General features: G+C 34.8%; 1 protein-coding gene across 1 annotated transcript; it reads left to right on the top strand.

The window, feature by feature from the left end:
- The first annotated feature begins 6359 nt into the window (after positions 1 to 6359).
- On the top strand, positions 6360 to 11336 carry LOC132270002 (GDSL esterase/lipase At5g03610-like). The gene is made up of 4 exons (XM_059771227.1): positions 6360 to 6386; positions 6501 to 6615; positions 7887 to 8158; positions 11004 to 11336. The coding sequence occupies exons 1-4, from the start codon at positions 6360 to 6362 to the stop codon at positions 11334 to 11336; spliced, it is 747 nt and encodes a 248-aa protein (XP_059627210.1).
- The last annotated feature ends 2520 nt before the right edge of the window (positions 11337 to 13856 follow it).

Genomic DNA, 13856 nt, shown 5'->3' with positions numbered 1-13856 from the left:
CTAGACTTTAGGTTATTTCTTGATGTTTGTAGAAGGGTTGACGAACACTCCTTGAATGCTCTATCTCTTCAAAATGTAATCAATCCATTCTCTTCTTTTAAATATGAATTTTGTGAAGGTTAGAAGAAAACCCTACTGAATTGATCCATCTCTGTAACCTGATGTACACTCCGAAGATTCTATATATGTTGATCAGTAGAAGGACATCACACTAAATCACTCTTGTAACGACCCGAACCGGAGGGTCCAAACCGTTAACCGAGTCCTTTTCCGAACCCGAGGTCAACTAAGGACATTACCGACCTTTTTCTAAGTCAATGCATAACATGAACCTCATTCACAGGCCCACAACTCTCCCAAACTATTAACATCAATAGAGAGACACAACACCAGGAAAAAGAAGAGGATCGACCGGCTGACAGCCATATGTCGGCCGGCTGAAACATACGGTTCGGTCGTCTGATACCCTTCGATTCTAGAGCCACGAGTGATCAAGTCCGAGCACAGATCCAAGGGATACCAAACAATTAATATGTAAATAAGCACAGAATACAAAATAAAAATAAGGATAAAATAATAAAGCTGAAAGAATTCTAAATTAAAATCCTCAATATAAAATTATTAAAATCCAATAATCCAAAACCTCCATTAATTAAACAACTCGGGAATCTATCTAGTAGACCGCTAATAAAATCCCAAACTAAAAAGGAAACACCTGAAACAAAATATAAAGGTAAACATGGGAAGCAGTACTACGTAGTCGGAGGAGTGAGTGTCTGTATCTGCTCTGCATGACCAAGCTCTAACCTTGGAACTGACGAACACCTGAAAAATAAGAGTGGGTCAGGCCCACATGCAAGTTCTATCTTACTACAATCCATACAGAAACCCGATACGCAGATACATCTTACATAGCTCAACAATAACTAGAATAGTCCATATATATATAAATACACACTATAGGGCGCTCACTAGCCTAATAGGTCTGTCTCAGCCTGAGTAGAGATACCATACAAATCGCATATAACGTGGTTATGTGTACCTAGACCTATCAAGGAATAATAACTATGTCCAGTTATCCATCCTAGGCGATATACGCACCCTAACCATGGTCCTGAGACTCAAGCTCATACCATAACTATAAATATATAAAGTCCGTATAAGCCTAATACAAAATATCATTCATCTGATATAGTGGCCTGACATATGTATAACAATCCATCTAGAAACCAAAGTATGTCATTCAATTGTTTATTGATATAACACAAATATGAGTAGGACTTAACTTTTATGGTTAATCCATACCTCAATCCAGAATGGGTAGGACTCAGTGTTTGAACTAATCCATCTTTAGTATGTCGTCGTCTCATACTGGGGCATACAATCCTTTAAATAACACAACTGATAAAACAGTAACAGGTATTCACCAGTTATTCTCTAAGATATGCATAAATAAAGTTTAATACATATATGATAATATTAGAAATTCACTATAAGACCTAAAAATCATATTCCAATCCTTTAAATTGCTAAAATAAATCTAAGCACTTAAATCCTCCAAACCATCCATAAATTGACACAGTTTACAGCAAATTAAATATCAATTTAATCCAAACCAAGCATAGTTAATTTCAAATAAACCACTATACTTATAACTATATTGAAATATGATTAAACAATATCAAATCATATACAAATGAATCTCTAAGTTCCAGTAAATAAATTAATTAACAAAACAGTGCAACATGTACGTTTTTCCTCAAACTCATATTGCTCCACTCTTTAATCCATTTATAAATTAATGCTTCCCCATATTTTTACAGGTCCATAGCAATTACTTATATCATTTAATGCAATTTAAACGGATTCAAAATACCCTGTACAGCTTAAACAAAACTTTAAAACAGTTAATACGCAATTCTGGGCGAGAGCAGGCTCTTAAAAGTTGAGAGCCTGCTCCAAACACTTGGGAGCCGGCTCCCTACCCTTGGGATCCGACTCTAAGGAGTTGGGAGCCGGCTCCACACTTCTGGGAGCCGGCTCCATCATTGAAGGAGCTGGCTCCATCATTCAGGGAGCCGTCTCTCTCTCCCTATAAGCCGTTATACCTGTTCTGATTGTCTTCTTTGCCTCCGGTGCTATGTAAACCCTTTGTAGTGCTTATATATATGTTATTAGGGTTCAATCTCAGTCCCAGATTAATCATAAACCATTTTTATACAACCACGACATGAATTGAACACAAGCTTTTAAAACAACGACAACAGGATTTAGTTGAAAACTTTGAAAAAACTCAAACCAGTTTAATTCAATAAGATTTAATACAGTTTAATCATGCATAAAAGATACGTTTTAGCATTAATTTAATCCTTGGAGTCTACCTAGGCATGCACAGAACACAGGTTTAAGGGAAGGAGTTAGAATAGGAACTTGCCTTTAGGTTTCCGTTCAAAACATTAAACCTCCGTCTCTGAGTTTTCCGACCACTTCCTAGATTGCTGTTCTACACCTCCGTTGTTCTTGGTTCAACCCAGAAGCAATCCGTCCAGTCCTCCTTGAACCCCTCTGTTAATCCCTCAAGTTTCACTTTCTGTTTCTCTCTGCCTCTCAAAACACTCTGTTCGTGGAACGTAATTTATGTCTTAAACCCTAGACAGACATAATATAATAATATATATAGGCGTCTCTGAAAACCTAATTTTAATACTATACTAATTATAAAACGGGAAACCCACGATGCCATAAAACACAAAACCCTAATAGTATTTTATGTCATTAAACAATTAATAAAACAAAGTTAATCAATTAAAACACTTAATTCATTGAAATAAAATAGAGAATACAATTAAACCATTAAACAATTAAAACATGTAATTTCATTAAATAAAACAAATAACACAATTTACTCAATTAAGCAAATAAATAATTTAATTAAATAAAACAAATAACATAATTAACTCAACTAAGCAAATAAACAAATAATTAAATAAAAATATCCTAAAACAATAATTAAAATGCCGAAACTATCCTTTTAAAATTAAGGGTATTACAGGTCGACTAACCTAGGTGGTCGGCCAGCCAAAACGAAGCACCAAAGTGCATGCTCGCGGGACTCCCCCATATGGTCTCTCAGCTGGCTGGAGATCGAGCTTGGGTCGGCTGAAACCATAGGTTTAGTCAGCTGATGGGGTATGTTGGTCGGCTAATTCTCCTTGTCAGCTAGCAGACAGGCCTTGGAATGCTACTAATTGCAGCTGGAAACACAATAAAACTAGGCTCGTTGTGAGCCAACCTTGCTACACAACCTATCCCGAATTCACGGCAAAGCTTAAACAACAATACACACACATATACATCAATAGGTTTTCCAAAATATATTCCATCATTTCCTATTCAATACAAAATTTCAACATAGTCATAAATACATCAAAATATTTTCAAGTGGCCACAGTTATTTTACAAGATCATACTTTACAAAACAAATACACTTCCAGGAAATTCCTTTACAAAAGAAGGAAATCAAAATACACAAAAGGCAGCAAAATAACTTCTAGTCTCTTTAAGCTTGTGGTGGATCATCATCCGCCACCTCATTTCCATGCCCTGAAAAATGGTAATAATATAATGGGGTGAGCTAACCGCTCAGTAGAAAATGTCTAAGACACACCTCTTATGACCCCGTGAATCTACATAAAAAATAAAATACAAGTGAATGAGAACATGCTTCGGGAAGCAAGTAAAACAATAATAACATCAACAAGTACTTATACAAGTCATCCGACTACCAAGTGTGTAATATATGTCAATGAAATGCCATGCCATGCAATGTCGCTCCCCATTTCCAAAATAATACCGTTTCGCCTTTCAAACCGTTAGTGCAATCCGATCCATGGCAACTCCATAGCGTCACGAGAGGAGAATTGACTAACTATCCACGACTACATGGCAACTCCAAGGTGTCGTATCCGACCTAGGTAGCTCAACCACGCTAGGATTTCTCCCTAATCCCCTCTAAACCACACTAACGCCACGAACCACTATGCGATTCCTAAGCATCCAGGTTTTTGCAAACACTTTTAGAAAACATTTTCTCCAAAATAGTTTCATTTGTTTTTAAAACACTTTTCCCCATTTTCTTTCCCAATGTAAGCATGAATGCCTCATGCTTCACAATTACTATGCCAACAATGAAATCTCACATAAGTCACCAATTCCAAACCACATACTTATACATCATGCTTTCAAATGAACAATTTAAACACGTTGGACATATCATAGCATGCTTTGAAGGTATTTCATCACATTAACATAAGGAACATGAATTTGGGCCAAATATTCACATAAACCAAATTATCACATAAAACCCTAAGTATCATAAGTTAAATACTCAAATTAAACATGCTTGAGAAAAAATTTAAGGGGAAAAATTCACTAGAATCAAAGAAAGTATGGGTTAGAACACCCCTACCTCAAATTGAAGAAGAAGTCCCAAAAATTCCCAAATTTCAAAATTCCAAAGGGTGGCCAAACAACACTTTACTCTGATTAAAACGAAGGTCTTGACAAGCTCTTTAACTTTGTTTTAAATGGCAATATCAAATTCTCAAAGAACAAGGCTAGATCTAAGCTTGAATTTTATGGCAAAAGAAAAAGAAAAAGGAAAGAAAATGAGGGAGAGAAAGCCTGCGTGAGAGAGTGAAGAACTAAGGCTGATTTCAGCCTAAATGGCCTTTTGGCCATTAAAACATAACATGGTGGGTTCCACTTTCTTAAATATCTTATTTACTAACATTTATATATATATATACACACACACACACACATACACATACAAATTAAACTATAACCACGTACACAATCAAACATACCATCATAAATGCGCAAAATAATAATGCATGAAATGCAATGAACTCAAGACATAACCCCTGTGCTCACAACCTCGGTAGTGGGTCCCACTTGGGATCTTCCGATCCGAAAAATGCCGAAATGGCAACCAATACATTTTTAATAGTCCTAAACTTAAGGAAATGTCCCAATCAACATTCTGACACATCCGGCACACCCCACGATGTCTGGCAGGCAAAACGAGATGAGACGAAAATACCCTCAAAAATTAGAAAATTCTATAAAATAGAAAAATGACGAAATTTGAGAACATTATAACTCTTATGTTTAAGTGTATGCTCTCAAAGATAAAAAATTAGATTTCTCTAAAAACTCTCTCACAAAGCTACAATGTTTATGTAAAAGATGAAAACCTTATTTTTCCAATAAAAGCAATCAATCTACTATTGGGTTAGAGATAGACAATGTATTTATATGCTATAGAGTCTTTATATTTAGTATAAAAAAAAAGTTTTAAAATCATGCAAGGACATCCCCAAGAATTTGGGTACATAAAAATAATAAACTAAAATGTTAACATACAAAAGTTGAAATCCCCCATGTTTATAAAAACGCACGCAACTCATTCTGTTTAGAATACAACCGGATATGTATGCAATTCAATTATTTCACAAATCTTAATAATACATAATAAATTAGTATAAAGTAAGATATACCAAGATGAAAACAATCATGTATACATTTATTATGAGGTACGTCATATATTTGACATATAGTATATTATAATAAATTTTTTTTTTTTAATATATAATATATCCTATATGTAATAAAATATATAATGTATTATAATATTATAATTTAATATTTACATATAATATAATTATATATTAAAACTATATTTTTTATTAAATAAAATAGTTTAAATTATTTATAATATATTATATATTAAAAATATAGTTTTTTTTAATATATAATATTTAGTATTAATATAGAACGTGGATTTTGTTTGAAATTAATAGTGTTTATATAGTAACAATAGTGAAAACATATACACCTTTTATGTTTTCACTTTTCTTTTACGAAAATGAAAAATATTTTATATTATAAAAAACAAAAACATTTTATTAAATATAATTTTTGTTTCTATTGGTAACAGAAAACAAGAAACTTTTTTGCTAAACCAAAGTTCTATATTTGTCATGTTTGTTGAATTTTATTTTATTTTTTATTTTTTTTATTTTTATTTTTTTTCTTTTCTTACACTGGGCTTCCTAAATTGAAATTTTGGCTTCGCCGTGGTATGAGTAACTTAATTTGTTATCATTTCATATACATTGGAGTAACTTAATTTGTTAACATTTCATATATATATATACATATACACCTCCATATGCGAATCTGTGAGCACCACCTCAAAACTAGTCATTGATCGATGGAGAAGCAAATGAGCTTCGTCGTATTCTCTTGTATCTTCTTCTTCTTCTTCATCTTGTTTGGTGCTTATACAGGTTGACATGGATGCCTTGCTTTTAATTAGTGCTGTTTTTCTTAACTAATATTGTTTCCATATCTAATTCCTCATTCATGCTTGCATGCAGTTGCAGAATCGCATAACTACTACCATGGTGGCGACTCAGGAGTGAAGCTTTTTGTAGTCGGGGAATTGCCCAAGATCATTGGCAAGCTCGTGGAAACAACCTTATGGAACTACGTTTCCCGGCAAACCAACAGGCCGCTTCTCCGATGGACGTGTCCTCACTGATTGTATAGGTGCATCTTCCTTCTCTGTCTCACACAGTGACACGCACAGCTTCTTACCATGAGTTTTTTCTACTACTGCGCACAGCGCACTTTTATTTTTCACAAATATATAATTTCTCTCCAACTTTTTATCTAGTACTTGTAATTTCTTTTATCTTTTTTTAGAAAAACTTACAAAATTTTCAACCTCAAAAAAATGTCCCTTCTGTTTTTATTTTTTTTTATGCAACCTTAAAACTTGGTGGATGGCTGGATCAGAATAGGACTGCTTGGATTCACTCGTGTACAAGTGTTTAAGCTTTAATGTGCCGTGGTTATGGTGTCAAATTATCAACTTTCATTTAAGTTGGCATTGATAACTTTTCTTATCGTTTGGAAAGAAAAGTTTCATGACAACTTATAGAAATGAAATGTCTCTATATGTGTAAACACATTTTAAATTAAAATCGTAATAATAAAGATTAGATTAGCAGAAGTTCCTAACAATTACATGAAATGACGCATTCTACCTAACACAAATATTACCATCATAACATGCATAACTTATACGTAGAAAATCTTATCTTTAACCATTACATCAGGCATCCATGATACCCAAGGGATACTTCTACAAGCAGGGACGGAGCCAGGAAATTATGTGAGAGGGGGCGATGGTGTAATTTTTTTAGTAATTTTAGTGAGGGCAATTGTGTAATTTTATAAGTATATATATCAAAATAAATAAAATAATAGAGTATATTACTAAAACTAAAAAAATTCAGTAGGGGCAATTTCCTCCACTGACTTGTACATAGATCCATCCCTGTCTACAAGTTTGAGTTTCATTTCAACCGAGCTCCATAAATATATTAAGGATGAACTTTGTTAGTTTCAATTGTCTTGTGGTGAATTTATGGACAGGTGCAAGAGGCACTGACAAGTTACCACATTGTGCGAGTTATGGGTGCATAATTTCACATCGTCTGGATAAGGGAAATGTGAAGAACTTATTTGTGATGGTGTTATCTCCAATTGGTATGAAACCTTTTAAGATAAAACCCAAGAGCAAAACGAATTTTTTATTTATTAAATTAGGTTATTTTGGTAATTTTTGTTTAATTTGCCGAACTACAATCTACACAATATGATTCTTCATGTCCGTTGAAATTCGGAGTAATTGGCCCGCCAAAAAATAATCACAACTCAAGTTTCAATTAGGGTGGAGATTTGAAGAAAATCAACCTCAAAAATTTATTCTTCCTTCATAATAATAATAATAATAATATTGGTGTGACATACAGCTGCATTTATGGGCACCAAATCTCCATTTCCCTACAGATGGAGAGAATTTGGTGGGAAATTGGTACAACATGGGATGAATTTGGCTCATGGAGGTACAGGTGTCTTCACCACATTGGTCAGAGGACCAAACATGACAACACAAATCAATTATTTGCAAAACCTCCTTGAAGAAAATGTGTACTCCAAACGCGACCTAAACTCGTCGGTTGCTCTGGTGTCCCTGGCAGGCAATGACTATGTTACTTACATGGCGCACAATGGCAGCCTTAAGGTGAGTGGTTAAACAAATTGTTGATCTGTGTGCTTGGCTACGTGTTTTAATTAGCACCCTCCTTGGTGTATAATATTTAATATTTTTATTTTATTTTGCAAGTAAAATTATGTCTTTATGTCACATTATGTGTAATATTGACATTTAACTCGTTTGAAGTAACAATATAATAAATTAAAATTATTGAATATGATTTTTAAGTGGATGTTCAATGACACAATTTTGGAAGCTTTGGGTTTTAGTAGTTCCTAATTTGCAATTAAGTTGGAAATGTGATCGGAGTCGATTTATGTAAAATCTTAGATTCATTTATGTGGGTTTTGTTTAACTAATTTGATTCAAGTCTGATATAAATAATCTTTCATCCATTTACAAGGGTCTCATTTAATAGTGTAATTTGATCGAAACTAATATATGTAACATTAGATGCATTTATGTTAGTCTCGTTTGAATACATTTAATAGTTGTAGCTTAATTGGAGTTGGAATTGTTTTAAATTTTCTTCAACTAATTTTTAAAATTGTTTTAAAAAACGGTCTTTTTTAACTTTTCAGAAAACAGTATTTTAAAACTCTCAACCAATAAGAATTTTGCATTGTTTTCTCAGAACAATTAAAACTGTTATTAAAAAACTGAACCAAACATGTTTATCATCTACTCTGTTTTTGCTGTTTTTGTTTCAAGCCTGCTACAGTAGCCCAAATGAAGCCCAAAATATGTTTGGTTTGTTATATTTTGTTTTGCACAATTATAAAACATTTCAATAAAGAGGCATAAAACTTGAAACACCAAAATGGTGTTTTATCTTGTTTCAGCACTGTTTGCCCATAAAATTCATTATAGCGGAGGAAACAGCCGGCCCAACATGAAACACACTTGCTTCAGGTATATAAACATTTTAGGTTATTTTGGGCAAATTTTCTCTCTTCTCTCCCGATACTCTCTCTGCGATTCATGGGCGATTTCAAAAAATTTCATCAACACCGATCCAAGTTAGGCCCTCAATTTGTTGGATTTTATCAAATATAACACCTATCGAAGCTGGATTTGCTGGATTCAAACTTGAAACATATACAACACCTATCAAATACAACACCGTTCTTTACTCTGAACTTGCCCTCTCTCTGTATCCGCAACTGCAAACTACAAAATCTACAAGAATCAGAAGTTAAAAACCCATTTATTTCAATTTATCTATCTGTCTGCAAGAATCAAAATCTATTATTACCTATAAATAATGCCTCCATCTCTATTCTCGTTCTCAGACCTGAACTTGCCCTTTCTCTCTCTCTCTCTGCCACTGCAAACTACAACTCTCAGTTTATCTATCTGTCTGCAAAAATCAAAACCCATATCTTTCAGTTTCCATCGCCCGATGTTCCAGTTCAGCCCGCCATCTCTCAACTCTCAAGCTTGCCCCCCCTCTCTCTGCAACTGCTAACATATAAATAGTTTATTGCAAAAATTAAACGCCAAAAACTATATATGTGTGTGTGTGTGTGTGTGTGTGTGTGTGTGTGTGACCAAACATGTTTTACATGTTTTTGTTTCCAACATTTCCATAGCAAAGCATCGTTCCCAAACGTGCTTCCGAATTTTTTCCAAAACACCCCTACAACAAAAACACTATTTCTGTTTTAGCCAAAACAAAACGCATGCCAAGCGGACCCTTATGTTTTCAAATACTAGGGCTGCAACTCGGGCAGGTTTGGCACTCATCTCGGGCTAGGCCCATATAGAAAATCTCCAGCCCAAGCCCAACCTCACAAGAATTTATGTGTAAAAAATAAATTAATTAATATTGCACCCATGACTTGAACTTGAAACCTTAAGCATAAATCCCGAGCACACTACCAACTTGGTTACCACATTCTTGTGACTTATGTATAATTATAAATATATATAATATTTTTGGGCTCGGGTTGGGCTTCGGGCTTCATCTATATAAACCCAAGCCCAGCCCGAATTGAATTCGGGCTTAAAATATATAGCCTAGGCCTAAACCCAAATTAGAAAAACATTGCCCAAGCCAACAAAATTTCGGGCTGGGCTCGGGTTATTTCTGGTTTGGCCGCCCGAGTTGCAGCCCTATCAAATACACACACATAGTATAATTCAAAAATCCTAGCTCTCGTTTGACATGCACTTTGTTTTAGGCGTTTTATCTTTTGCTAAAACAGAAACAATGTTTTTGTTGTAAAAGTGTTTTGGAAAAAAATCGGAAGTATGTTTGGAAACGATATTTTTACTATGGAAATGTCAGAAACAGAAACAAACACAGTTATGGTTTTGGGTCACGAAGAGTTGTCAAAATAAGAAAAAATATCTTTTTGGTGTTTTGGTTTGAGGCCACTACTCACGAAGTGTAGGCCGTACCGAACATGTTTTTGTTGTTGTAGTAGTCAGAAAACAAAACGCATGACAAACAGGGCCTTAGTTGCTGCAAATTTAGGGTTAGGGTTTCTAAATTTTGGAGATAATTTATCTACCAATTTTCCTAGTTCCATTTAGGAAAAATACATCTCTAATTAATTCCCGTATCATAAACAATTCAAATTTATAAAGAAGAGTGTTCTCAAACTCTTAATTAATTGAGAAATGAAATATAAATAAATAAATTGATGAGTAGTGGTACTCTATTCGAAAAGAGAGTACGAGAGACTTTCCTTGGATGCATGCAATTAACTATAGGATCCATTTGGGCTCGTGCTTCCAATCAAGAGCCTCGTTTATTATAATGATTTAAGTTGCACACTCTCTAACAATTTAAACGTGTTTATGTATTATGAATGTATTACGTATACATATACAATAAGATTTGTATGCATTCTCTGTACATGAACAGGGTTTGCCAGCTTTCACCACCTCTGTAATCAACCAGCTTGCCCTGAATCTGAAACGGATTCGCGGGTTGGGAGTGCGAAAAGTAGCCGTAACAACCATGGAACCCTTGGGGTTCTTGCCGACATTCACTGTCTCATCTTTGTACCAGAATTGCATTGCAACTGAAAATGCAGCCACAATGTTCCATAACCAAATCTTACAACAAGCAGTGCAGAGGTTGAACAATGAAAGCAGGGGGCATGTGTCTGTGATGCTTGATTTATACAGCGCTTTCATGTATGCATTCAAGATAAAAGAAAACCATTCAGGTGATCATTTTTTACAGACCATATAGACATGCCTTAAATTATACATGCATATACAATATAAATATGTTTGGCATACAAATCATATATATGTGAAAGTCTACAATATCTCGGGGTAGCGTATCCCAGAAGTTCCCAGCAGTTGCATGTGGTGGTCGAACCCACCTAATGAATGATCCAACAGTTAAGGGGCCCCGGGAGTACGATACCCGAAGTATTGTAGACTTTCTCAAGAAATATGTTTATACAGTAATGCCATAGTGAACCGCTCAAGAAAATAAATAATATATGTGTGTGTGTGTATATATATATATATAAATTAACCCAATCTTGCTGGTGCATGCAGAAAATTCAGAGTTTGTGAACCCATTGAAACTAAGCTACGTGGGTGTGAGCAGAGAATATGGATGCGGAAGAGTATATGAGAATGGAGTGAAGAAGTACATGGTATGCAATAACCATAACCAATCATTCTTTTGGGACATAATACACCCTTTAGAACAAGGCTGGCTTGCAGTTTACAAATATTTACTGTCTTTTCTCCACCATCATCTATCCATTTAGTGGATAATCTTTTTTCATAAAATGAATTGGCCTGTTTTGTCATTTTTCATAAAAAATTTAGAAAATCAGTTTAAATATCATTATCCTTCTCCTAAATGGTTTCGATGTGCTACTATAAGGGCTTTGAAAAACATGGTATGACCTATGGACTAGTGAAAATGTGTATTGGGCTTGAGAGGGAGTGTGATACCCCTCGGATCCGAGACACGGGTTGATCAGGCCCAAGCCCAAACCCGAGGGAAATATCAAATGATTAATATGTAACCGAACACAGAATACAAGATGAAATACGAAATAAAAATAATAATAAGCTGAAAGAATCTAGAAATACAATCATTTATAATTAAATACTTAAAACCTGATAATCCAAAAGTCCATAAGTTTACAACTTGGGAATCCATCCATTGGACCCCTTATTTAAATTCTCCAAACGATACTGAAATAATAAAAACAAAATCCAAAGCTAACATAGAGAAAATTCCTAGATAATCGGAGGAGTGAATAGCTGTATCTGCTCTGCACGTCCAAACTCTAACCCTGGAACTGACGAGCACCTGAAAAATAAAGAAGTGGGTCAGGCCTACATGCAAGTCCTGATCTACTACAATCCAAACAGTAACCCGATACGCAGATACATCCTAGGAAGACTCAACAATATCTAGAGTAGTCAATATATATATATAGTACACACTATATGACGCTCGCTAGTCCAGTAGGTTTGTCTCAGCCTGAATAGAAGGCAACATGCGAATACGCACCCTAAGGTGGGCATAAGTACCTAGACCTACCAGGGAACAACACCTATGTCCAGTTATCCATCCTAGGCGATATACGCGCCCTAACCATGGTCCTGAGACTCAAGCTCATACCATGGCACATATAATAAATATATAAAGTCCACACTCCTCCTAATACATAATACCATCCATCTGTGTGGTGGTCTGGTATATGTATATCCATCCGTCCTAAAACCATATTAAGTCATTCAACTATTTTGTTGACATGACACAAGTAGGTGATGGACTTAACTCATAGGGTTAATCCATACCTTAATCCAAAGTAGGTGGAATTTAGTGTTTGATTAATCCATACCTAGTATGTCACCGTCCCATACCGGTACATACAAATCTTCCATATAGCATAGTTATTAAAACAACATTATATAATCAACAACCGTACTCCAGAATATGCATTTGTATAAATTAATACATATATCAATATTAGGTATTCATTACAAAACCTAAATATCATGCTCCAATCATTTAAACCGCTAAAATAAATCATAGCGTTTAAGTCCTCCAAAACAACCGATAAATTGATACTAATTAAACAAATTAAATATCAATTAAATCCAAACTAAGTATAGTTAAATATAATTAATTCACCATAATTATAACACTATACAAATATAGGATTACATATAATTCAATTATATATAAAAACTTTGCCAAGTTCCAGTCATATAAACCTAGCAAAAACAGTGCAACGTATAGCCACTATTTGAGTTGTTCATTGATCCTTTCCTTAAACCATTATTGTATTAAATGTTTTCAATATTTATTTAAGTCCCTAACATTTAATTACATCTCACAGTAGCTTTTAAACAGCCTTCGAAAACACCGTGCAGCCCAAACAGCCCTTAAAACTCCTTTCAGTGCGCTTCAAGAAAGAGCAGGCTCAATTAAAACATTGAGCCTGCTCCATTTTTGGGTTAGAGCCGGCTCCTTCATCATTGAGCCGGCCCCAAACTCTAATAGAGCCGGCTCCTTTGCCTTTGAGCCGGCTCCTTTGTGTTTTGGAGCCTGCTCCATCCCCTTCAGCAGCCTGTTGCCCGTTCCAGCTTCATCTTCTCCGACTCCGGTGATTACAGAGCCTCTGTGGTGTGTTCTAATTCTTATTCTAGGTTCAATCTTAGTCCCAAATAAGTTTAAACCGCTGAGATCCAATCCTAACATGTGTAGGAACACAAGTTTTAAAACCACGTT

The sequence above is a fragment of the Cornus florida genome, unplaced genomic scaffold (genome assembly GCF_030987335.1).
Source record: "Cornus florida cultivar Cherokee Brave unplaced genomic scaffold, ASM3098733v1 CherokeeBrave_3.0.0_Hap2_Chr08, whole genome shotgun sequence".
Lineage (NCBI taxonomy): Eukaryota > Viridiplantae > Streptophyta > Magnoliopsida > Cornales > Cornaceae > Cornus > Cornus florida.
Note: the sequence above shows the minus strand (reverse complement) of the source record. Positions and strands in the feature narration are given on the sequence as shown.

Excerpts from the sequence above, each read along its gene's own strand:
- LOC132270002 (XM_059771227.1), top strand. The coding sequence starts at position 6,360 with ATGGATGCCTTGCTTTTAATTAGTGCT. Across the intron at positions 6,387-6,500 it reads CCTTGCTTTTAATTAGTGCT|TCGGGGAATTGCCCAAGATC; the intron begins GTTTTTCTTAAC and ends AGCTTTTTGTAG. Across the intron at positions 8,159-11,003 it reads CGCACAATGGCAGCCTTAAG|GGTTTGCCAGCTTTCACCAC; the intron begins GTGAGTGGTTAA and ends GTACATGAACAG.